We start from the raw sequence: 23,260 nt of genomic DNA, 5'->3' as shown, positions 1-23,260 counted from the left end.
AATACAGCATAAACAAAAGCATGTCTTTTACGTGTAATATGAAGTTAGACTATGATTTCCAAATTGTTGGTTAGAATAACACATCTTTAAGGCATCATTTTTCACAGCAGAGATACATGTAAAGACAATAAAAGATGACATATCTAGAGCAAAAGGAGCATTTTCATCTGGAGCTCTGAAACCATACAAAAATCATGATCTTCACTTTCCTGAAAATAAGGCACACTACCAGACTTCAAATCAGAGAAGACGGGATGCTCTTAAAAGAACCTGAACAAGCCAAGTTATGGGAAATTGGGTTGAGAAATTACCGTTACTAACTAGGGTAAAACAACTTTCATCACTATTAAAAAAAAAAAATCATTAAAGCAGATCAGAAAATGTTTGTTAGGTTAAAAAAAATCAAAATCAAACTTAAAACTCCTAAATGGGGAAGAAAACAGTAAACTGCCACATTTTAGAATAGCACCTCTGAAATTAGAAAAGGAGAGGTGGATTTTCTGTAGAAAGACAAGTTATTGGGACATAAGCATAAAAAAAAATTCAATCATCAATTGTGAACTTATTTTTAAGGAATGATGTCCTCTCAGCTAATGTGTGAGATGAGAACACAAGCAGAAGAATTTTCTTTTTTTTTTTTTTCAGGTGACATTAATTCTTAGTACAAGAATTTTAATGGACACACTGAAAACTGAGGATAGGAATCTAAAGCATTACTCCAAAACTTCAGGTGCTCAAGTCTAAACACTGCCGAGCCACTTGACTATCTGCAAACTTCCACATGTCTCCCTGCCCAGAGCTGTACTCTGATGTTTTCATACTGCATGCACCCAGGAGCACCATCATCTTGAGTGAGACGAGCATTTTCAGAACTGAAGCCATTTCAGCTAAACAAAATTTGGTGTTCCTACACTCTAATTATCCCAGGGGACCCATAATCAAAGAGACACAGTCAGAACATACCCTGGATCAGACAGCTTTAATTCAAAGTAATTCACAGTGGCTATGGACCTTTTCATTAGCCTAACAATTTAATATAACACAAACAATTCTGAAATAGAAAATCTGCCTAATATTCATGTGCTATTATAACCTACAGCATAATATACTAAAACGTAATATGCATTGAATAAAATGGACTACAAGTTCACACTACAGCTGTTTCTAAGGTTAAATTTCAAGCAAGTTCCTTGGATCTCCTTTCGTCATTTCTCTTAATTAGTTCAAATTGGAAAAGTTAAGTAAGGAGCAGGTACTAAATTCTGCAAGACTATGGGCTTGAGAAAGCAAATCCTTTATCTTGAAAAGACATGGGGAAAATCGAATAGACACATTCTTATTTCTCCTACATCCGTTTCACGTCTCCTTGGCTCAGAGAAGCACTGCATTCCATTTTTTGCAACCTAAAACAGTACATCCAAACCAACTCAATAGGAACAATTCCTACTTTAAACTACAGTCCTCCTCCAACAACAGCCACTGCTTTAGAGGACACAGAGGTATTATTGACTAAAAAGTAAGTGTATTACTCATTCTGTTGTTAGAACAGCAAAGCAAAGAAAGCATCATTTAAGCCTCCACTCTACCATCTTGGTGTCCTTGAAGTTTCATATCCACCTGTGATTAACATTTACTCTAGTATAAGCAACTACCTAAACTATTACAACTGTATTCTCTTGGTTAATATAGTAAGATAATTATATCAACCATATAATAACTAAATCACACCAACAAAACTTGACTGCACAGACATGAAAACATAGCATCACATTTGAAACATTAAACACAGAAGTTTAGTAACTGAAAAAGGACTTAATGCATATATAGGTGACTTATGATACGGGTTCCTACTAAGTTTCACAGTAAATTTTCCAAAGATTACAAAATTTAAGCTTATATGTCAGTACATGTTAACACTCCATGCCTCCACTCAGCTGAGAGCATGGAATTGCTCTGGTGAAGGTGAGAACACACATGTTTTGGCTGAGGAAAGGCAGGAAGAGCAATGTACAATTATTATTTGGCCATGCGATTGTGTTTTTCTCTTCAAGGCTCCTATGGGTGGACATCGTTGCATAATTTATTTCACATATGAATAAGTATCACTGGTTAAATGAACAGTTCTATATCATAATGCTATTCACATTTATTTTGCCTCAACTTGTTAGAGAAAACTGTTAGGTAAAATGAGTTTCTAAATTTGAAAGAATATTGTAGCAAACATGTAAAATTAAAGTTATTTAATACTACAGGAACAGCGTGGCAATAAGGTTGCTAACCATGTAGCTCAAGAACTAGGAAACAGAAAAAAGAAAAATCCCATTACAACGAACAAATTAGATGTGCAGTTTGTGGATTAACACAGGTATTAAGAATTATAAGAGTTCATACTGGAATAAAAGAAAAAGGACTAAAGGAAACCTCCTATGTCACCAAAAAGAAAGCCAGAGAGGTGGGTTGGTTTGTTTTAAACACAGCCATCTCCACCACCTCAAGATGTCTCTGTTCTTGTCACAGTTGTACTTCTGGAAAGGCCGTTCCACAACTTCATGCCTGAATGTCAGAAATCTGTTTCCAGCTTAAGCTGACAGAGAGCTATCTCATCCCTCTCAGTCATCTTTTTGCTAGGTTAAACAAGCCAAGCAATTTTAGCCTCCTTGTAAGACAGACACTCTGTTTCCTGGATGATCCTCGTAGCCCTCTGTTCACCTGTTCATGTACAAATTCATTTTTCTTGAACATGAGTGATCAGAACTGTACACAGTAATCCAGATAAAGTTCTGCACTGGTGCCTTGTCCAAGAGGATTAATACTTCCCTATCTCTTCTACTAGAAATACCTCACCTAATACATCCTAGGAGCACATTTACCTTTTTCACAGCTGTGTAAGAGTGGTGGCTCATACTAATCCTATGTTGAACTAATATACTCAAATCTTTCTTCTCTTCCTTCAAGATGAAGAGCTTCAATCCTACGGAAGATTTGCTTTCCTCAGTTTTCATCCAAATGACTATATATCTCTAAAAAAAAAAATCTCTGCCACCAAATTAGCAATTTCACAGACCAATTTTGTGGACTGGAAATCATCCAGTTCTGCACAATTTGGGCACGTTCAACTCTTTGTTAAGCTGAAAGAACACAGTTCAGTACAGAGCTGTGATAATGTAAGCAGGGTTGTCATATGCAACTAACCGTTTTCAACTTACACAAAGACAAAAGTTGGCTGGCAAAGTTATTACAAGGATCATGCTGACAAAAAAAAAAAAAGAGAGGTAAAAAAAGAAAAAAGCTTAAAACAAGTATTTACCTATCTTTTTTGCTCTTCCCTCTTTGTTTCCCTGCAAGAATCCGTAGTTCTTCTTCAGTAGGATGCTGATACCACCGTAAACTAAAGAAAAAGAAAATCTCAAGTAAAACAATATCAGTATTAGCAATTTAGAGTGTTTTTCAAAAAAAAAAAAACTATATATCAACACAAACCTACATGTATATTAAGACAATGGCCATTCGCAACACCTAACCAAAATACCCTAGTGTGTAAGTACCAACCCTGCCTGAACTGAATAACCACAGCTAAACTTCAGTTCTCTTCAGTATACAAGATGCTTACTCATAATTAGAAAGCTCTGCTACTTTGTCATTCAAGTGAAAGCCCTTCACTTCTCAAAACACCAAATTTTCAAGTTATCATCAAATACAGCAAACAAGGTTGTACTGATATTGAAAAAAGTTCACTAGAATAATTATACCATAATTCATATACCATAGTTCACTAGAATAATTATAATTACCCAGCAGAACAGTATTCTCAACGATTTTGTAAAGTATAATTATGCCTCTCAAAAAAACAGTAATTTTCCAGAATCTGGAACAGCTATTATCAAATAACCATTACCAGTCTTTTTTCTTAGGCAGAGCAGATGATAACATAAACATTCCTTTCCTAAACACCTCGTCAGTGTATCTTCAACTCCTACTAGAAAAAGTGCTATTAAAAAGTCACTTATTTACATGTAGCTGAGCTGCAAGTTTTTCCACTTTCACAAGCCAATGCACCAGCCATTGCACATTTATTTAAAAGAAAAGTAGTGGCAAGGAAATTCTGTAGAAGAAAAGCAGAGACAGTTAAGTCTCTAAAATGGTACATTTTACCTTACTCTCTACCTTAATCTGTAAGTGTGTCAAAAACGTTAGTAGCTGAAACAAGGCCTTTTCCACGCTCAACAGGGGAGAGTTCTGTCCAGATGCAGCAAGGACGTCACTCTGATCTCCATTCTGAAACACTGAGGCAAAAGAGCCCAAGTATTGACAGGAACAGACTTGGGAAATTTATGTGGAAGTACTTTTCTGGAGGAGGCGGCCACTAACAGGTGACACAGGTTATCATGGGGTAATAGTGATGATAATGGAATGCACAACCAGTACTTCTCACTTTAAGAAATTCTCATCAAGTAGGACCATTCAAATGCATACTGGTGAATGAGAGATTATATTACATCCAATTTCAAAAAGAGAGCAAGGCAAATTTGGAAAATTAAACATGAAATACAAACAACCTCAAGCCACTTGGATTCCCAGCTCTGCTTTGGAAAGGCTTCCTGTCCCAAGTGGAAGTCTAGTCCACCCATCTTTATATTTGCAGAATATGGACTTTCAAGTAAATATAAAAAATTTTGTCGTTCTTTAAGGAACACTTGTCTGCTGAAGGAGGTCCACTGCTACAGGACTCACGCTAAAAGCAGAAACAGTCCTAAATACGAGCAGCCACAAGAAGCAGTATTATACACCATCTACCTTCCATGCGATGGCACAGACACTTCATGTGTGCACATGTGCTGCAAGAGACACTGGACAAAGACTATGATAAAGAAGAGGTACAATTATAATGAAATGTGTATCACTGAGCACATGCCTGCCTGGCAGATATTAAACAGGAGACATGGCCCCTCTGATACTGTCCTTGACACTACACTAAACTTGGCTGAGGATAGGGAATCGGGAATGAAGAAAAATGGTGTGACAAAAATACAACACGTTTCAGGAAAAGCTCCCGATTTCAGCAGTTTAATTGTTGGTATAATGAAGCACTGAACAGGCAGTTGCACAGAGATCATGGACATCATTTTAAAATAACTTAAAAGCTGGCATAATGGATAAGAGTTCAAGCCAGCAATATTACAAAGAATACAATCTGGTTAATAGGGGGTTCCACAAGCCTGTGTCAGTAGGTACTGCTGGGCTAAAGAATCAGCTGATGCTGGGACTTCTTCAAGAGAAAAGAAGTTCAGTAACAGCTAATAACACATCAGCATGATCCACACCATTGCACGCTGCAAATTTCTCTTGAAGGAATTCACTGCCAGTTCAAAAATTGAAAATGGCCAATACTACAGACTTTGCATGTACAAGGAGTTTTGGTGGGGAGAAGAGGGTCTGAATTTCTGGCGGTTTTTTTCTGAGGCTTCAGTAAGAGTGCAAGTTATTGCACTCATTTATTTTTAACATGTGTGGTCCCAGCTAGAAAACTTGCTGTTTGCAAACTCTGCTGCAAAACAGCCTTTGTTAAGACTGAGAATCACACAGAAACCAGAGCAACTACCTCTTCATCCAAGAAGACAACCTACACTGGAGATACTAACTTCTTCCTATCTTTCACATGACCTAGAGAAGGTGAGGGAAAGCAAAGAAATAGTCTTCTGTTTTGTCATTCACCATTTCCCAGATCTGAACTTTGCATACTGAAAGTACCACAAGTTCTGTAATGACAAAAATTACCTGTGTTGGAAAGCAAATTTTTCAAAATATCTCCTGCACAGAAATAGTACCTAATACAGCAGAACAGACAAAATCCTTGCCATGTGTAACATACTAACACAAATCAAACACTTAAATCACAATTTGCTCTTAATTACACTACACATGTTGCAAGTGATTCCTAATTACAACTAACAGGATACAAGAGTTTGGGGATTTTCTAGTTCATAAATGCTACACACCTTGCATTTAAAATCTACAAACCAAGAGATCTGAACAAACATTGTCATAAAGGTAGAGCTAAAAAAAAAAAAAAAGTAGTTCATATCTGCTTTAGCTTATATATGTTTAAAACGAGATCCCACAACTGATTCCTCTGTAGCTTTGACATACCCAAGTTAGTCTGAATAGCAATAGCAGCACAAATATGCCCCAGTTAATTTGAATGAAGGTCATTAATGAATGCACAACAAAACATTCATTTTCTCCTGTCCTCCTGAAGCGGCCTGAAAACAGAATGTAGCTGAGCAATTTACAAGCAACATTTTGGTAGAGAATGTTTTATTAGTTAAAAATGAAAAAGCCTATACAGATATTTAGGCTGCAAATTCACTGACTTCAATAAATACAAATATTCAAATTCTGTTCAAGTTCTGAACATAGCCTTGATTGGAAAAGTTTTTATTTCTTTACGACATTAAGTAAATAATTTTTTAGCAGTCAATGAGAGCTGTTCATTCTGTAACTTAATAATTGTGTCAACCTATTCTAACAGATCTTCTAAATTTTGAAGTGTCTGTGTTTCCTTTTCATCAACTTTGAATGTACACATACAGGCATCTTGAAACCAACTGGTCACTTAAGAGTTTCTGGCTTTAAGAGTGTCTGGTAATATGTTTATCCTCCCTTCCATTTGGCAAGGGCTATCTGCAGACATTTCAGACTATCTTGCTTAGAAAAGCCTCCCAACCCTTTGGAAGACACTTAAGCCAATAACCAGTTCCAGGAACCAAAGACTAGTTGAAGTATATTGACAAAGGAAAGGAGGAGCAGGCAGTAACTTTTCCTAGGAAAGCTGGACTACTTAGGAGTGTGTCTGCCTGTGCCTTACATGTCTATAAAACCCTCCACCACCCCACCCACACAGGTCTGTCAAAGAAAACGCTGAAGGCAAAAAAAGACAGCACTAAAGAAAATGGGTTAACATAGAAGATAGTTTCTCAGCTGAACTAAGAAGAGATCTGTTTTTCTTTTGGCCGTTTAAATTCAGATTCTTGTTGCAGTGAAGCTTCTGACTTGTTTTTATTTCTGGAATGCAGAAATATTTCTGGCTCTTTACATAATTCTTGTATTTGGGAGGTTATTCACAATGACTGAAATTACAATGCACTAAAATAGTTACCAGATAAATAGAACACTGAAAAGCAACAATGAGATTGTCAAGACTACTGACATGAAAGGCAATAATAAGACTCCCATTGACTTCAGTCAGAGCAAAATTCCATAGGCACAAGTGCAGAAATCCTGCTTTATCTATTTATCAATCTGCAGGTGTGCAAAGATAAAAGAAGAAAAGGATTATGAAAAATATTTGAACAGCAAACCTCTCCCTATCACCGTCACAAGACATGCTTTAGAACAAGGATACAGAGAGTGAAAACTTCACAAGAATGAAGAACATGGGCATAGTATCAAGCAATTCTTTAAAAAGAGCACTTAAATATTTAAATTTTGAAACAAAAATTTAAATAAATCTTTTAAAGAGGACATAAGAAGTAAAAAATGTCATTTGAGTAATTGCTGATAAAAAACACTATGGTAGTAACACACCTTAAAAATAAACAGTATGCAATTTCATATTCGTTAATGTAATACTCTTTTTAGAGCACAAAAAGGGTGATCAATACCCTGCAGATGTGGTCAACAGTGAAACTTCACACAACAATTGAGAGTATGATTCCTGTTCATATTATTCACCTGACAATCACTGTTTTCCATTATACCTAACATGCATCTAAACAACATTTAGTCATTTTCCATTAGCAACTCTTCAGGTGATGAAATGGAGAAAATTAAAAAGAAAAAAGTTGGTAATTCTGAGATGCAGCAGAAAAAAGGCAATGGAAAAATTATACAAGACTGGTTAAGACTCCTATGGAGCACATTGTTATTCAAGGATACTCCTTCAGAAATCAGTGAATAGAGATTTGATATTCTCAAATTTTTAACAATTACAAAAGACAGCACACTACCTTCTAATCATACAAAGTGTTTTTCTTCCGAAACGAAAAAACATATTGTCTATGATTCTTTTAATATTTAAGATACTGATTTGTATTCAAAACAGCTGCTGGTTTTCGTTGTTATTATAGATACAGACACACAGGGAATGCTCCCCTTGCAACTCATTATGTCTGCTTGATCTATTGTTATGAGGAAGTAGTGTACTGAAATTTATACTAATCCTGTCCTATGAAGTATTAAAAAAAAAAAAATAGAATTTCTAATAAACACCTAAGCACTCTTTGTATGCAAGGCTAATCAGCAGGTGGAGTATCAAGAACACCGAGGCAGTGTAGAGGAAAAAATCCATTCTTCAGTGTCTTTTATTCAGCTTAACTTTTTAACATTAAAGTATGTACCTCGTGCCTTTAATAACATCAGAGCTGGACAACAGCTAACTTCATGACTGATACAATTAGCAGCAACAAACAAGTCTGTTCTTTTACAGCAACACTGTCTTTATACCTTGAGCCTGTAAGTCAGGTGTCACAATGCTATGGTAATACATTTAAGAACAGCAGAGTAATTATTTTTCAAGAAAACAACCTAAATTATTATGTTTTACTGTTACTACTCTAATGCATAATTGCATTACCATATTCACACACCCTGTAGCAACTGTTTCTTATCTTACCTGCCACTACAGAGAAGCCAACGAGCAAGAGAATAGTGAGGTATGATCTTCTGTATGACACTAGCCATTACCATGGTAACCACCAACTGTACACCTATCACACCCTGTAAAGGAATAAGTTAATAACAAGTCAATATGTGGTTTAGAAAAGTGCTGAAGTACTTTTAAAAAAAATTAAAACCACCTTGTATGGTAGGGATAACACTTTTTGTTTCTTTTTAAACTAGAGGGGGGAAAAAAAAAATACTGTATCAGTTTTCAAGAAATCCCCTGGAACTTGCTATTATCAGTTACATAATTCATGGAAGGGAAAAGGCATTGCCAGGTCATGAGGTCGGTAACATATGTCCCCTGCTTCACGGACTGTAAGACCCCATGGTGGACGTGGCATTTCACAAGACATCATGCCTTAAAATTACATCACTGATTACAATCTCGGCTTTTGTGGTCTCTTCAGTTCTGACATGATTTAACAGCTGACAACGCACAAGCCCCCTGGAATTAACAATAATTTACAACTTCCACATCATAAAATTTCAGCCTTTGATTAGTGCAGAGCATGTGCTCCTCGCTGAACTGCAGGCACAGGTGGGGAAGGGAGGGGAGGGCAGGCAGGAATCAGCACAGCTTCACTTCAACCTCCAACCCTTGATCAGGAGTTGGCACTTCAGCAGAGCCAGCAGCAATGTCATTCCCAGTCAGCAAGCTTTAATTCTGTCTATCGGATGTTGTTTCTAAATAAAGCAACTTAAAACTTCTAAAGCTAAATAACAATGAGTGAAATGTTGCATCGTATTACTTTGATCCTGCACATGAAATTCTATCAGCTAACACCATGTTAAAAACCAGCATGAAGTATGTGCACATTTCCTCCATTTACATGCAAGATTTTCATGCTTAAAACATCGCAAGCAATAGTAAAATAGTATCAAACACAAATATGCAAGAATTTACAAACACATGCAACTGAAAAGACACTAAGAATCAACCAACTAAGCTATCTCCACTCTTCTCAACTGTTTTTCAGAATACTTTCTCATGGAAAGGAGTACAGGCACTTTTCAATCAGCACACAAACTGCCACATTTAAATGGTGGCATATAAAAGTTCATATTCACTTTCGCTGTTGGCTACCAAGTTTTGGATACTGGTAGTTACTAACAATATTTTGATGATAAAAATATTTCCCTCTATAGTTGTACAAGTTGAGAATTTCACTAGCTTTGCACTAATGCAATGTGCTATAGAAGGTCAGGAGGCAAAAGTATTTCCACATATAGAAGCAGTACGCAATTAACCATTGACAAATAAAACACAGATTAGCTCATACACTTGAGAAACATTTTCTCCAGTATTCCCCAGAGGAATAAGATTCGTCCCTCAAGAACACCTCACTAGCCGCCCAGCATACGGTACCGCCATTGTTCAAACACATCCTCTCCCACCTAGCATACCTGTTCTCTTGGAGGAAAATTAACAACACGTTATTTTTACCCCAAGTTTCTCTCAATGTAAAGGTAACCTCGAAAAGAAAAGAGCAATTCTTACACAACGGTGAAAAGATGAAGTCGGAAGGGACCTCTGGAGATAAACTAGTCCGACCTCCTGTGGCAGATGCACCCACCCTGACAGAGATGGGGCTTCCTGGCTGTTGAGACACAGCAGCTGCTGATTCTTTCTTTTGCATCCTTGTTCTCAGGGTTTAACAGTAATTGGGGCCCTCAGCCAACAAGGCTGATGCTGACCACAGATCACATCCAGCTCGGGTACAAATGGAGTCCCCTGGGGGAGCCATTTTGAGCCAGTCCCCTCTGGAGCACCACACACGGCTGCAGTCGAGGACTCATCCCTTGGCTCGGGACATCGCCCAAGGAAACTCCTTGAGGCTGAGAGCCCTCACTTTTCAGGTGAGTGATTGTTTTGGATTGCCATTAAAGTCTAGGAGTTCCCTGAATTGATTATGCAGTAATAGTTTTTCCTCTCATAGACATTTGGATCTGTCATTTATTAATTGTTGGAGTGTCAGTTGATTGTACCTAAAATAAACTTTATTTTAATTATGTCCTGTTTATTTCGAGAGCCTCCAACACCTCTGCTGCTAAGATGGTCAACTAGAGCTGGTTGCTCAGAGCCATGTATTCAGTCAGGTTTTGAATGTCTCCAAGGACGGAGACTCCACAACCTTCCTGGGCAACCTGTGCCAGCGTCTGACCATCCTCACCTTAAGCAGTTTTCTTCTTTCTTATGTTTAAATGGAATATTCTGTGTTGTGCCCACTGCCTCTTCTTCTTTCACTGGGCACCACTGAGAAGAGTCTTGCTCCACCTTCTTTATTCCTCCCCATCACGTATTTATACACATGAACAAGATGCCTCCTGAACCTTCTCCAGGCTCAACAGTCCCAGCTCTCTCAATCTCTCCTTGTATGACAGATGGTACAGCCTCTTAACATCTTCGTGGCCCTGTGCTGGACACTCTCCAGTAAGCCCATGTCTCTCTTGTACTGGGGAACCCAAAACCAGACACAGCACTCCAGTCTCTCACCAGTGCTGAGCAGAGGTGAGCACCTTTGTCAACCTGCTGGTGATTCTCAGCACAAGGCAGCCACCTTTGCCACAAGGGCTTATGGCCAACTTAATGATCTCCAGGACCCCAATGTACTTTTCTGCCAAACCATTTTCCAGGTGGACAGCCCCCAGCATGTACTGCTGCCTGGACTTATTCCTTCTTAGTGTTTCCCTTTGCTGAGCTGCATGAGATTTCTGTTGACCTGTTTCTCCAGCCTGTAGAAGTCCCTCTGAATGGCAACACAACTACCTGACGTAGCAGCCACTCCAAGTTTTATACCATCTTCAAACTTGCTGAGGGTGCACTCTCTTACATCTTCCAGGTCATTAATGAAGATGTTAAGTAACACTGGCAGCAGTATCAACTGCTGGGGCACATCACTAGTGACTGGCCTCCAGTCGGACTTTGTGCCACTAATCACAACACTTGGAGCTCAGCACCTCAGCCAGTTTTTAGTCCACCTCGTTGACCACTTATCTTGCCCATACTTCATCAGTTTGTCTACAAAGATGTTACTTGCAAACAGTGCTGAAAGCCTTGCTAAAGTGAAAATAAACATTATTCACTCTTCCCCTTGCCCAAGCTAGTCATTTCATCGTAGAATGCTACCAAGTTGGACCAAGCATGATTTCCCCTTCATAAATCCAAGCTGACTACTCCCAAATCCATCTTGTCTTTAATACGTTTGAATTTAGTTTCCAGGGTTATTTGCTTTATTACCTCCTTAGGGATCAAGGGGAGGCTGACCAGCCTTTAGTTCTCATATTCTCACTTCCTGAAGACAAAAGTAACATTTGACTTCTGAAGTCCTCAGCAACCTCCCCTAATTGTCATGATCTTTCAAAGATAGAGTGATGGTGGCCAACAAGAGTGACCTTGCAACAACACTGGCCACTCCCTCAGCACTGGTGGGTGCATCTCATCAGGACCCACAGACTTGTCTATCTACGATCTATTTAAATGTTCCCTAACACAATAGTCTTACGTGGAGGATAAGCCTTCATTGCTCCAGATTCTCCTACCAGTCCCAGGAGCCTGGGATTTCTGAAGACAAACTGTACCAGTGAAGACCAAGGCAAAGGCAACATTAGTATCTTGGTCTTTCCCACGTCCTTTGCCATCAGGTCTCCCGCCCCAGTCAGCAGCAGGCCTGTGTTTTCCATCATAATGCATTTGCTGTTGATATACTTGTAGAAGGTGTTCTTGTTGCTATTCAGGTTCCACATCAAACTCAATTCCAGGTGGGCTTTGGCTTTCCTAACCCCACACCTGCATGCTCAGACAGTTTTCCACATTTCTCCTGGGTGACCTGACCCTGCTTCCACCTCTTGCATACTTCTTTTCTATGTCTGAGCTTTGTCATGAGCTCTGTGTTCATCCACATACATCAGGATGGATTGTTCTTGAGCTTGGAGTCCTTGAAAGTCCAGCAGCTTTCCCAGACTCTATAACACTCTTCAAGTTGAGACTGATCAGTCTGCTCTCTTGAAGTCTAGGATTGTAAACTTGCTACTTGCCTTCTTTCCTTCTCTCAGAATCCTGAACTCTACTATCCAACTGCCACTGCAGCAAAAGCTGCACGTCTTTCACATGACCAACCAGTTCTTCCTTGTTTGCAAGTCTGAGGTCCAGCAGAACACCTCTCCTCATCAGCTGCTCAATCATCTGTGTTAGGAAACTGCCATCAAAGCACACAAAAAATCTCCTGGATTGCTTGTGCCCTACTGTACCAAAGATACTAAGGTAGCTAAAATACCCCATAGGACCAGCACCTAGAAACTGAATAATTCTTCCCATTGGCTGAAGAAGGCCTTCTCTTTTACCTCTTCATGATTAAGGTGATCTACAACAGACATCTACAACAACATCACCCGTGTTGCTCTGTCCTCTAGTCCTTACCCATAAGCTCTCAGATGGTTCATTATTGATCCCATGGCAGACCTCCAAGCACTCCCACTGCTCTCTCACTTAAGAGCAAGTCCCCCTCCTCACTACCCCAGCCAGTCCTTCCAGAGGGCCTGCATCAACCCATCCACCCATGGCACCACTCCAGTCTGTGGAATAATTACTGGAGGTGACTTAGAAATCAAACCTATGTTAAAGCCACAGCATTGTTCACACATTAAGGAAAAGTACAACATCAAAGAAGCTTCCAGGGTGAAGCACAACTGGTATGCAAGGAATCTATTCCACAGTGGTTCCCTGGACAAAGCTGCCTGCAAAATAGCACCGAGGGAGGAGCAGAGTGAAAGCTCCGTGGTCAGGCTCTGTGAATTGCTGGAGAGATGGGAACTTCATGGTACTACAGTACTGATAAGCTGCATATTTGCCACCCTGGGCCAACAGTCTGTCACATTCTGACAAAATGCTGTCCTTCGTGCCAAGTTTGCTCATTATACTCTCATTATAATAGCAAAACACACCTCCATCCCAAAGGCTACCTGCCTCCAAAGTGTGACCACCCCCTCACTGAGCTTGCACTCTGAATTTTTGTTAACCTATACCTTTAAAAGGGAAGCGAGAGAATACCATAAAAAAGGTATGCATGACTAGAGTCACTCAAACTCCACCTTGAAGAGAAAGAATTATATAAAAACGGCCTGAGAAAGGGGGAATGTTGGGGGAAGATATCATCGTGAACAAGTCAGGGGAGATACTGCCTCTGATTCCTGCGATCAGTCAATGGGCTGAACCTCTCTTTCCCCACTCATAAGGATGTCTTTGGATAAGATCTGGACTATTCCAAGTGCTTGCTAGGAAAACTTAGAAATCTCTACATATAGAGTCGCTTTTTAATTTCTTGCACTGATTATTTATAATACTGGTATTTGCACATGCTTTTGCAGACAGTATATTTATTACCGGCAATCCATAAGAACCTGTACTTCTGCTGCTTCAATAAACTGCAGTATTCGGTAAGCTAGCCATAAAAGTTTCTCATTGGGCGCTGCCAGACTCTCTAAGTCTGGCCGTGTGAGTCCATGGAGCATGAGTCCATGGAGCATGACTAAGCTGAAAGTGCAGTGCGCTGTGAGTGCATCCATAATCATGATAGCTCAATAAATTGAACGTGACCGGACTAATAGTGACAAATTGGATATCACTCAATGTAAACCTAGCTGCCCCCAGCCCCTCTGACATCTGAGGATAAGCTGGAATGCAAGGGGGTTTATTTTCTGCCAAATTACCCTTTAATGCAACACAATTTGTATGAGCTATTTCATCACATCTTTTGTTATCCCAATGAAATCATAGCTCTGCAACTTCATACAGGCCCCTACTTTCCCATTTTCTCCCCATGCTGCATGCATTAGTGTACAGGCAGGTCAGAGATGCACCCAAGTGTGCCACTTTCCCACAAGAGGTGTAAGACCTCCTCCCCACCAATGCTGGCCTCATTATCTTTGTACGGGTATTTTCTTGTATTCACATACTTGTGTGGGCCTCGTTCTGCCCTGTTTAGCCGTTTTCAAGGACTCCTCTCCACATCACCCTGCATCCTTTGCTTAACAACCCAGTCCACCACTTTTTCCTCTCGATTCGTGAGTCATCACCTCCCTCCTCTCTCAGTCCTAGTCTAAAGCTCTCCATACCAGCTTGGCCAACCTGTTGGCAAAGATGCTTTTGCCCCACTTGGTCAGGTGGATGCTGTCCCTTCCTAGCAGTCCTTGAACCTCAGAGGGGGTCCTATGGTCATACAAAGCAAGTCCCTGCTGTCAACACCTGCAATGCAACCAGCTGTTAACCTACAGCATCCACCACTCTTCGTCAACCTTCCCCCTCCTCACCAACATCATCTCCTTTGGTCTTAAATATTGTACTAAGGAAAGTTCTTCTCTCTTCTTCCTTCAACACTTTGGTTTTTTTTTCATTTAAATCAAAAATTCTGTCAATACAGCAGATGAAATGTTATAGGTGATGTGGAAGGTGTTCCTGCCCATGGCAGCAGGGTTGGAGCTAGATGACCTTTAAGGTCCCTTCCAACCCAAACCATTCTATGATTCTATGTCCAGTGTCATCCTCGATAAAACATGCTTGAGGGAGATTAAGATAGCATAAGTTATCTTCCAGTATTTGTAAACACTTTCAATATGTTACTAAACATCTCATAATAAAGTGTTGAATATCACTTAGAAGTACTTGTTACTTCATTATTTGAAATAACACCTTTGAGTTTTTTTTTCAGATAGCATTATGTTTCTCTAGTACTCAAGCCTCTCTTTGCATCCACTCTCCTTGAAATTTCTACTGCTCCTTTACATTGGTGCCATCAACTGTTTGAGGTACCTCAAAGAGTAACACGTCGCTTATGCTCCATGTCACCAAGACCAGGGACCAAGATCAGGATTGAAGGCTATATGTATTATTTTAAACACTCTACCTTTATTAGGGATTCTTCACATCTTGGAGTCCTGTATATAAGATTACTCAAAGCAATTTCCTATCTAAGGGAAAGTGTACTTAAAATGAAGTGTTATTAAAACAAGCTGCCTGCATAATATATTTGATATATTTAAATTACTAAATTGCTCAGGAAGCATATAATCTTTAATTTGTTTACAAAACAAACCATGCATTTTAAAATCAAATGTTTATTCTGACCACCTTGCAATAAGCCTAACCACTTCCACTCAGTGTGAGAGAGAAACCACTGTCCCTCCATCTGGCCTGCCTACTAAGCCACAATCCTCAGAATTAACTATCGAAGAGTAAAGTTACATTAATCCTTCTCTAGAATAACGTTTTTATTAGGAGGACTGCCTAATCAGGTGTCAGTGTCTCTTCAATTACTCCTAGAACTTTCTCTTTGTAAGGGAAAGAAAATGCCTTTTCAACTCAAGATAACAGGAAGGAAAATTATGCAAATCAAGACAGTTTTTTTTATACAGGGTAGCAGGTCCACTAGCTGAGCTAAAATACTTAAAATTCAACACACTATTTAAAAGTGCACCTACAGAAACCCCTCTCCTTACTCAAGTGAAGGCTGCAAGTTGAAACTGAAGCCATTAGGGTCATTTTATCTTCAGCCACTGAATGTCTCTCTGCATCCTCCCTGTCCCCTTTCAGCAGAAATTCACTATACTCACTCCCATAAAGGTTACTGCTGTATTTCTTAAAAACAGAAATGCCTACAAAAATATTTCGGCTTACAACTGAAAGCAACCTAGCAAATTTTAAGCCATTAAAAATATTTTAAAAAGCAACAATGGTGTCTCTAATCTTAATTTTAAATCTGATTTTGTGGTGAAAAAATCCTTCTGGTATTTTTCTACACTTCAAGCAACTAAAAAATGGATATACCCACTCACTTGATCAGGGCATTTTTCTCTTGACTCCTGAAGGTTAGTAATCAACCATGAGCAATATGTTAACAAAGTAAAGCTGTCACATGAAATTAAAAAAATTCCACTGCATTAATCTTCTTGCAATCAGCCAAGAACACATGGCAGAGGAATACAGTGATATGCCCACTCAAAATAACATGCTGTGTGAAAAGCTCAACATTTTGTGAGCCCTACTCTTTTGCCTGTACATGGTTATAGACTACTTACACGTTGTCTAATGCGCTCTGGAAAAATCTACATCCTAAACTATCTCATATTACAACACTGAACACAACCTCCCCCTCCCTCCCCCAACACACACACTTAAAACCACAAAATACAGGGTTCATTCCAATTCAGGCTCTGTCTAGATCAAGTCTCCCACGTACTTTTAAGTCTTCCCATTACCACTAATACCAGTTTAAATTCAAAAATCACTCATTTCATGAATATGAATGAAGATCGGGTGTTGGTTCCCACCAGTATCTTGTATTCTCTACTTGCCATATTCAGAATTAGAGGACACAGACTTTAGAATTTAGCCAGAAATCCACAACTTAAAAAAATCTATCCCAGCTTAATAGTGTATATGTGTTTGAGGAACAAGATGCTCAAGGGCAATCCACAATTACATGGGGGTTTTGGGGGCCTCTAGTGAACAAAACCTGGAATCCAACAACCCATGTGATCCGTGCTAAAAGTAATTGAGCACACAATCATAGACAGGCTCAACTCAAAAGTAACAGAAGCATTAATCGCCTCTTAGAGATGAGGAACTGCTGCACAGATCAAATACAGTATCTGCAGTTACAGAACAGTTGTTAGAAAATGACATTATTTGAATCCATCTCATAAGACCTTCAAGCACTCTCCGATTCCACATATATCCATGACCCTATCACACTTCAGCTTCGCAGCCTGGAAGTTGAAATCCAAAATCAAGACACTGGAGAGAGAAGTCACTGTCTCGCTGGTCAGAGACATTTCTGTCAAACCGTATAATGCCAAGAAGCACTCAGCCCAAAGAAAAGATGACTACGCAAGACAGTTAAGTCAGTTTCTCTGCAAAACAGAGGTTGGCAAGCAACCTCGTGGTCAAAGATGAGACTGAAATAGTACAACCACATAGGGACTACACTGTCATCAAGGTCTTCAGTGAGAGATGACTTAAAAGTCTTGAGCACTGTGCTCAGTTCCAGATCCTTCTGTAAGTATGGCGTTCTTCCTTTTCCTTGTATAACACAGCACATCTTTTACAAGAAAGCTTTTAATAAAACACAGCAGAGAATGCGTAAGTGGTCTACAAGAGAAGTGTTAGCAGCTACATTGAAGGGAAGATTGCCAGCTTTCTTAAAATCGTGAAAAAGAGATGGCAGGTCCAAAAGGCAACAGTATAATGCTGAATAAAGTATAACCTAGACTTTGGTTCCACAGTCTATACCTTTTATACTTGCATACCTGGAGACACTGTTGCTGATAATTCAGAGAACAAAAAGTAAGAATAAGTAATTAAGATAAAGTTACAATACCCTTATCTACAAGTTAAGTGTTACTTATAATACACCGACATCTATCAGAACAGTAACCTGAAAAAAACAAACAAATTTTTAAAAGTACTTGTGCCTAAAGGACGTTTTGCTTTTCATCATGAATTGATTTACAGAACACACAGAGCAAAGATAAACAAGGGTAATAGTTTTATGCCAAGACACCGCTTCAGTCTCCTCATTTTGACCTTGCCCAAGGTTATTCTCTCACACCTTGTAGTAACAGGTCAGGTTTTTCCCTCACCACATACCTAGATATTAGAAATAATTCAAACACCTAGCTTTACACAGGACTTTGAAACTACTCGTTCTCTAACAATAATCTTCTCCTCCACTGCAAAACGAGGGCCTTGAGCTGAAGCCAACTGCTCCACGAGCCAGGATTGCAGTAGCAATACAGCTGCATGCCTGAAAAAGCAGCTAGTAGAATCCAATTTACAACTTCACCTTCAGAAATGCAATCCCAGCTACTTACTTTCTGAACTTGCAACTCTTCTAAAAACAAGATTTCTACACAAGTGCACTGGAGTATTCTATAGGTGTCAATTCAGGACACATCAATCTCTTTCAATGCTAGCATACAAACATACTAACAAGGTTGTGAATTTTTAAGGAAGAAATGGAAAAGCTTTCATATTAGTAGCAACCAGCAAGATCTGTAGGAGAACGTAACAAATACTCTTATCTTCTGCAATTCCAAAAGTGTAATGGTACTTGCAAAGCCTAGAAGCTAAATCAATACAACCTATTTGAAATGCCATTTAATTGGTGACACATTATTGCTCTTACTATTAGATGAGAATTGTCCATATGCAAAATTTTCTCAATATGTGTATGTCCATGCTCAAGCTGCAGCTTGCAAAAAAAACCAAGACGGTGCTCTCCTGAAACATAAATGCAATTCAAAATTGTTTGCTATACAGTGGAAAACATTATATGGGATGGTCAAAGAAAAGTGAGCTCACTGTGCAAAGCCTTAAAATAAATGCTTCCTGTGAAAAAGACTACTTTCACAAAATACCTATAGACAGAATGATACCATATAGTCAACAATCTGAGGCAGTTCAAATCTTACGATTTGTAAAAATCAGACACTCATACAGCTAATTTTGTGAAAGAAATCTATGCCAAGAAACCTCTCCAAAATTCAGATTTTTTTGTTTTGCTTTTCATGGCCAGGTTTTCCTTGAATTTGTATTTTCCTACGCCTACCAACGTTCACAACACAGCAGAGATGAACAAAAGATGCATGAAGAACACACAAGGAATTCAGGACTACCACCAAACTGCTCACCTTCACAGGTCTTTCCCACCCAGAGGTCACTTCTCATTTGACCAGTGTCTTTCCACACATTCAAAGGACAGCCATAAAGTGCTGGATGGAGGCACTCACCAGCAGCACGACTCCCTTTGAAACAAATGGTTTTGTTTAAAACCATTCCAGACAGCCAACTCCATTTTACCTGACAGCCTTGTTTCTTTTTCCACTGACGCTCTCTAAGTACAAAGAATACAGAACTAGTGATCTCTAGGCAAATCAAGTTATTGCCAGAAAAATCTCATGACCAGAAGAAGGGCATTTATCAAATTGCAGAATTATCATTATTACTGAATAAGTCAATACAGAATGTCTGCTGTGCAGAACACCAATGCATACCCAACGTATTATTAAGTTACAACTAGTTCAGAGAACTGATCTACTACAAGGGAAGAAACAAGGTTAGAGTTTACTGTTACTATTCAAAGATTTTTAAAATCTAGTTTACCCATACTTCCCCAATTAACACAAATAGAAACTATGGAAGCTCTCACTCTCCAAGAACATTTGCTTTTTAAATAGCAGGCTTTGCCATTACAGGAATCATTCCAAGTATAAAAAGTGAAAAGTCTTTAATGTCTCTGCTGAACAGTCTAAAACACCATGACTGTACGTAGTATTAAGACATTTGTGCGGAGTTTAAAGTTGTGAACATAACTGGCACTGCAACTACACTGATGAGTCTTGACAGTCCCAGTAAATTGTTTTGATGACTTGATTTATAAGCCTCTTGATGCAAAAGAAACTAATGAACATTTCATTCTCCTGTTGCTTTGGAACTGGAGAACACAGCACCCAAACAGCATAAAAGTAAGACTATCATCCTTTCACTTTGCTTACGTCATGGAATCTCGCACAAAGATTATTTGTCCACACTGCCAGCAACTAGCAAAGAAAACTGGACCTGATTTTTCAATGCCATCAGGCAACAGAAACAAGCACTTAGTTTATTTAAATAAGGACCTACACTGAGAGGAAAAGCTGTATTTGCTTGCAACCTTCCAGAAGTAGCTTCACATACAGAGCTAGACAACAGCACGTGTGCACTCCAACAAATGACAGAAACCTCTCGAGATCTTTTGATTAAGGTCTACAGAGAAGAAAATTTTTAAAAAAAAGAATATAGGAGAAGACATAATGAGGAAAAAAACTACCCAGTTCCTTTCAGATTTCAAAACATACGTAATCAAAAAATACGTTAGTAGAATCCGGTGATTGAATATTTAAGTATTAGAACAGTTAAAAGTTGGATTTTACTCAAAGTGTAACTCTAAAGCATATTCCCTAAGTAAGACTTCCATCCTTTGAACAAACACTATGTCACCATAGTTCAAATGACACATTGACATTTACATCCATATGGAAAAGAAATATATAAATGGCACATACAAAATAAGCTTTTATACTTGCACTCATGTATCTCTGTGGTGCTCATTATCTCATATCTGTAAAATAAGTATGTTAAAAGTAGAACCAATCAACTCTGATGTTTTAAATGGTAACTAAGACCTAAATACAAAATTCAGCATAACTTCATAGTGAAGAAGGACATTCATGAAATATTCTGCCTCTACTATTTAAGCTACACATTAGCCAACAAGCTTTAGCAGCAATTGCACCAAACTTTGCTCTTCTGCTACTATCTATATTATAAGTTCATTTGCTGTGCATTAAGCCGAGTGCGGTAAGTTGTGTCTGTGCTAAATCGCCTGTCGAGAAAAGTAATCTGGGGCAGGAGTTTTTCATGAACCCAGTGCATTCACGTGCTACCACAGCATATACTACAGCTGTGGTGTAACCCAGTGCATTGAAAATGAGCTAGCAGTAATGAAAACCACAGTGTTTGGCAAAAGGTTTCTAGATACATTCAAGACCACAGCTAATTAAATGACCTATTTACAGGAAATGTGAATGGACAGTTCGATATATTTATAAAAACGTATCTTAAACCTAATATGAAGTCTGGTGGCTCACTCTGCTTCTCGGTGGAAAAGCAGTAAAGAGGGACGTGACCACCAGGAAGTAAAAACGCGCCGGTGTGAAGCCGCAGTGAGGAAGCAAACGGGGCGGTATTTTCTTAATGAGCACTAATAAGAAACATCAAGGGTCTCCCCCCCGCTACCCCCCTGCTCCAGACGGCCTCACACCCAGCAGCTGTCCCTGCAGCCAAGCCAGGCCGGGGGCTGCCGCACCTCAGCCCCCCGCCACCAGGCACCAGCGGCGCGCTGCGAGCCCCCCGCTCCCAGCCTCCGCACGGTCGGCCTCACCCCACAGCCCCACGCCGCCCGACCACCGCCCCCCCCCCCCCCCCGCGCTGCCCCGCTCACCATGTTGCTCCAGCCGGCCCCACCCGCCGCCGCCGCCGCTCCAGCCGCCCGGCCCAGCCCCGCTCCCAGCACATAAATCCGCCGCGCCGCTCCCGCCGCCCCGCCAGGCCCCGCCGCACCGGCTCCCCCCGGCGCACGCCTCGCCGCGGAGGTCACGCCAGGACCCCTCCGGCCGAGGCCCGCCTGAGCTGTCTAACCAATTGCCTGCGCAGACGGGCCCGCGGCGCGCCGAGGCAGCGCCTCGACGGACACGCCCGCGCCTACCGCTCCACCTTGGAGGGCGGAAGGAAAAGCGGCGAGGGGAAGCGCCCGCCGGGGCTACACCGCCCGCCGGTCCCTTAAAGGGAGCCCCGTCAGGCGCCGCGTGGGCAGCCGGTCCTGGGCAGGGCACCGGCGCGACCTCGGACACGTGACGCGGGATGTCGCCTTGAACGCTGGCTTCTCGACCCAGCGGGGCGGCGGAGTCGGTGTGCACCAGGAGAGAAACGGGGGGTGGGGGGGCGGAATTCAGCGGCGAGGCAGTGCGGTACGGTAACGGGGGGGGGGAGGTAACGGCACGGCGGCACATCTGCGCATGCGCCATAGTGGCCGCGCCCCCTCCGGTCCAGCGGCGCCGTGGCGCATGCGCAGAGCTGGAGAATGAAGCCGGAAGTACTGTGGGGGGAGGGGGGAAAGGGGTCCGCTACCGCCCTCCCCGGCGATGGCGGCGCTGCCCTGGGAGAGAGGGGCCGTTGAACGGTGATCCCTGAGGGGCGCGAGGGCGTAGCGAGGCCTTCCGAAAAGCCCTCCCCGCCTGGAGGGACCCGCCATCGGCTCTGAGGGGAGTGGGGCCCAACTGCCGCCTCACGGGCCCGCTGAGGTGTTGCGGAGGCGGGAAATCAGCGCGGAGCCCTTCGACCGGAGGAAAATGTCCCGTGTGTCTGCCTGCCCGCGGCTCTTCAAGGCAAAACAGTATTCGCCCTTTGATTTCTGGTCTGCTTACCGCGTAGTTCCTGTGGTAAGAGGACGCGCCGTCATAGCCCCGCCTGTCTCCAAAGAGCGATGGCAAGTCGTCCTATCTCTTAGCCGAAATAAGAAAACAGATTTCTTGTAAATCCTGCTGCTTTAAATTTACTGCCGCGGTCCGTCATGCGTGAACTGGAAACTGAAGCGCAAGTGTTCGACTCGACTGGATAAACCGTATTTATGTGGGAAATACCTACATCTTGTTGGTATTTTGACAAACTTAGCCTGCCTCTCAGAGAATCCCAAGAGGGGGATTCACAGTGAATCTAAATCTCACTCCACACACAATTACCTAGGAAAAAATAATATAGTAACAGCATAACAACTGTAATGGAGACTTATAAACTCTGACATTCTGACATTTTTAATTGTACCTTTGAAATATGTAACAGCTAAAAGAAAAACCCAACAAAACCCCCTCGACATCGCAATGATAATAGAGCAAACAGACCTCAAAGGAAATCCTCTCAGATACCAGAGATTATAGTATCAAGGACAAA

General features: G+C 40.8%; 1 protein-coding gene across 2 annotated transcripts in view; it reads right to left on the bottom strand.

Moving 5' to 3' along the window:
• Window positions 1-22,202, bottom strand: part of TMEM161B (transmembrane protein 161B) — a 54,288-nt gene extending 32,086 nt beyond the window's left edge. Inside the window, exons 1-4 of one of the 2 annotated variants that reach the window (XM_074813692.1) lie at window positions 21,756-22,202; window positions 18,900-18,994; window positions 8,672-8,775; window positions 3,308-3,388 (exon numbers count right to left, since the gene is read on the bottom strand). In XM_074813692.1, coding sequence (XP_074669793.1) covers window positions 3,308-3,388; window positions 8,672-8,775; window positions 18,900-18,920 — 206 coding nt within the window. In that variant the 5' untranslated portion in view covers window positions 18,921-18,994; window positions 21,756-22,202. The remainder of the gene's footprint in view (window positions 1-3,307; window positions 3,389-8,671; window positions 8,776-18,899; window positions 18,995-21,755) is intronic. The other variant, XM_074813693.1, reaches the window with a different exon arrangement.
• Window positions 22,203-23,260: the final 1,058 nt, after the last annotated feature.

This window comes from Strix aluco, chromosome Z, assembly GCF_031877795.1.
Source record: "Strix aluco isolate bStrAlu1 chromosome Z, bStrAlu1.hap1, whole genome shotgun sequence".
Taxonomy (NCBI): domain Eukaryota; kingdom Metazoa; phylum Chordata; class Aves; order Strigiformes; family Strigidae; genus Strix; species Strix aluco.
Note: the sequence above shows the minus strand (reverse complement) of the source record. Positions and strands in the feature narration are given on the sequence as shown.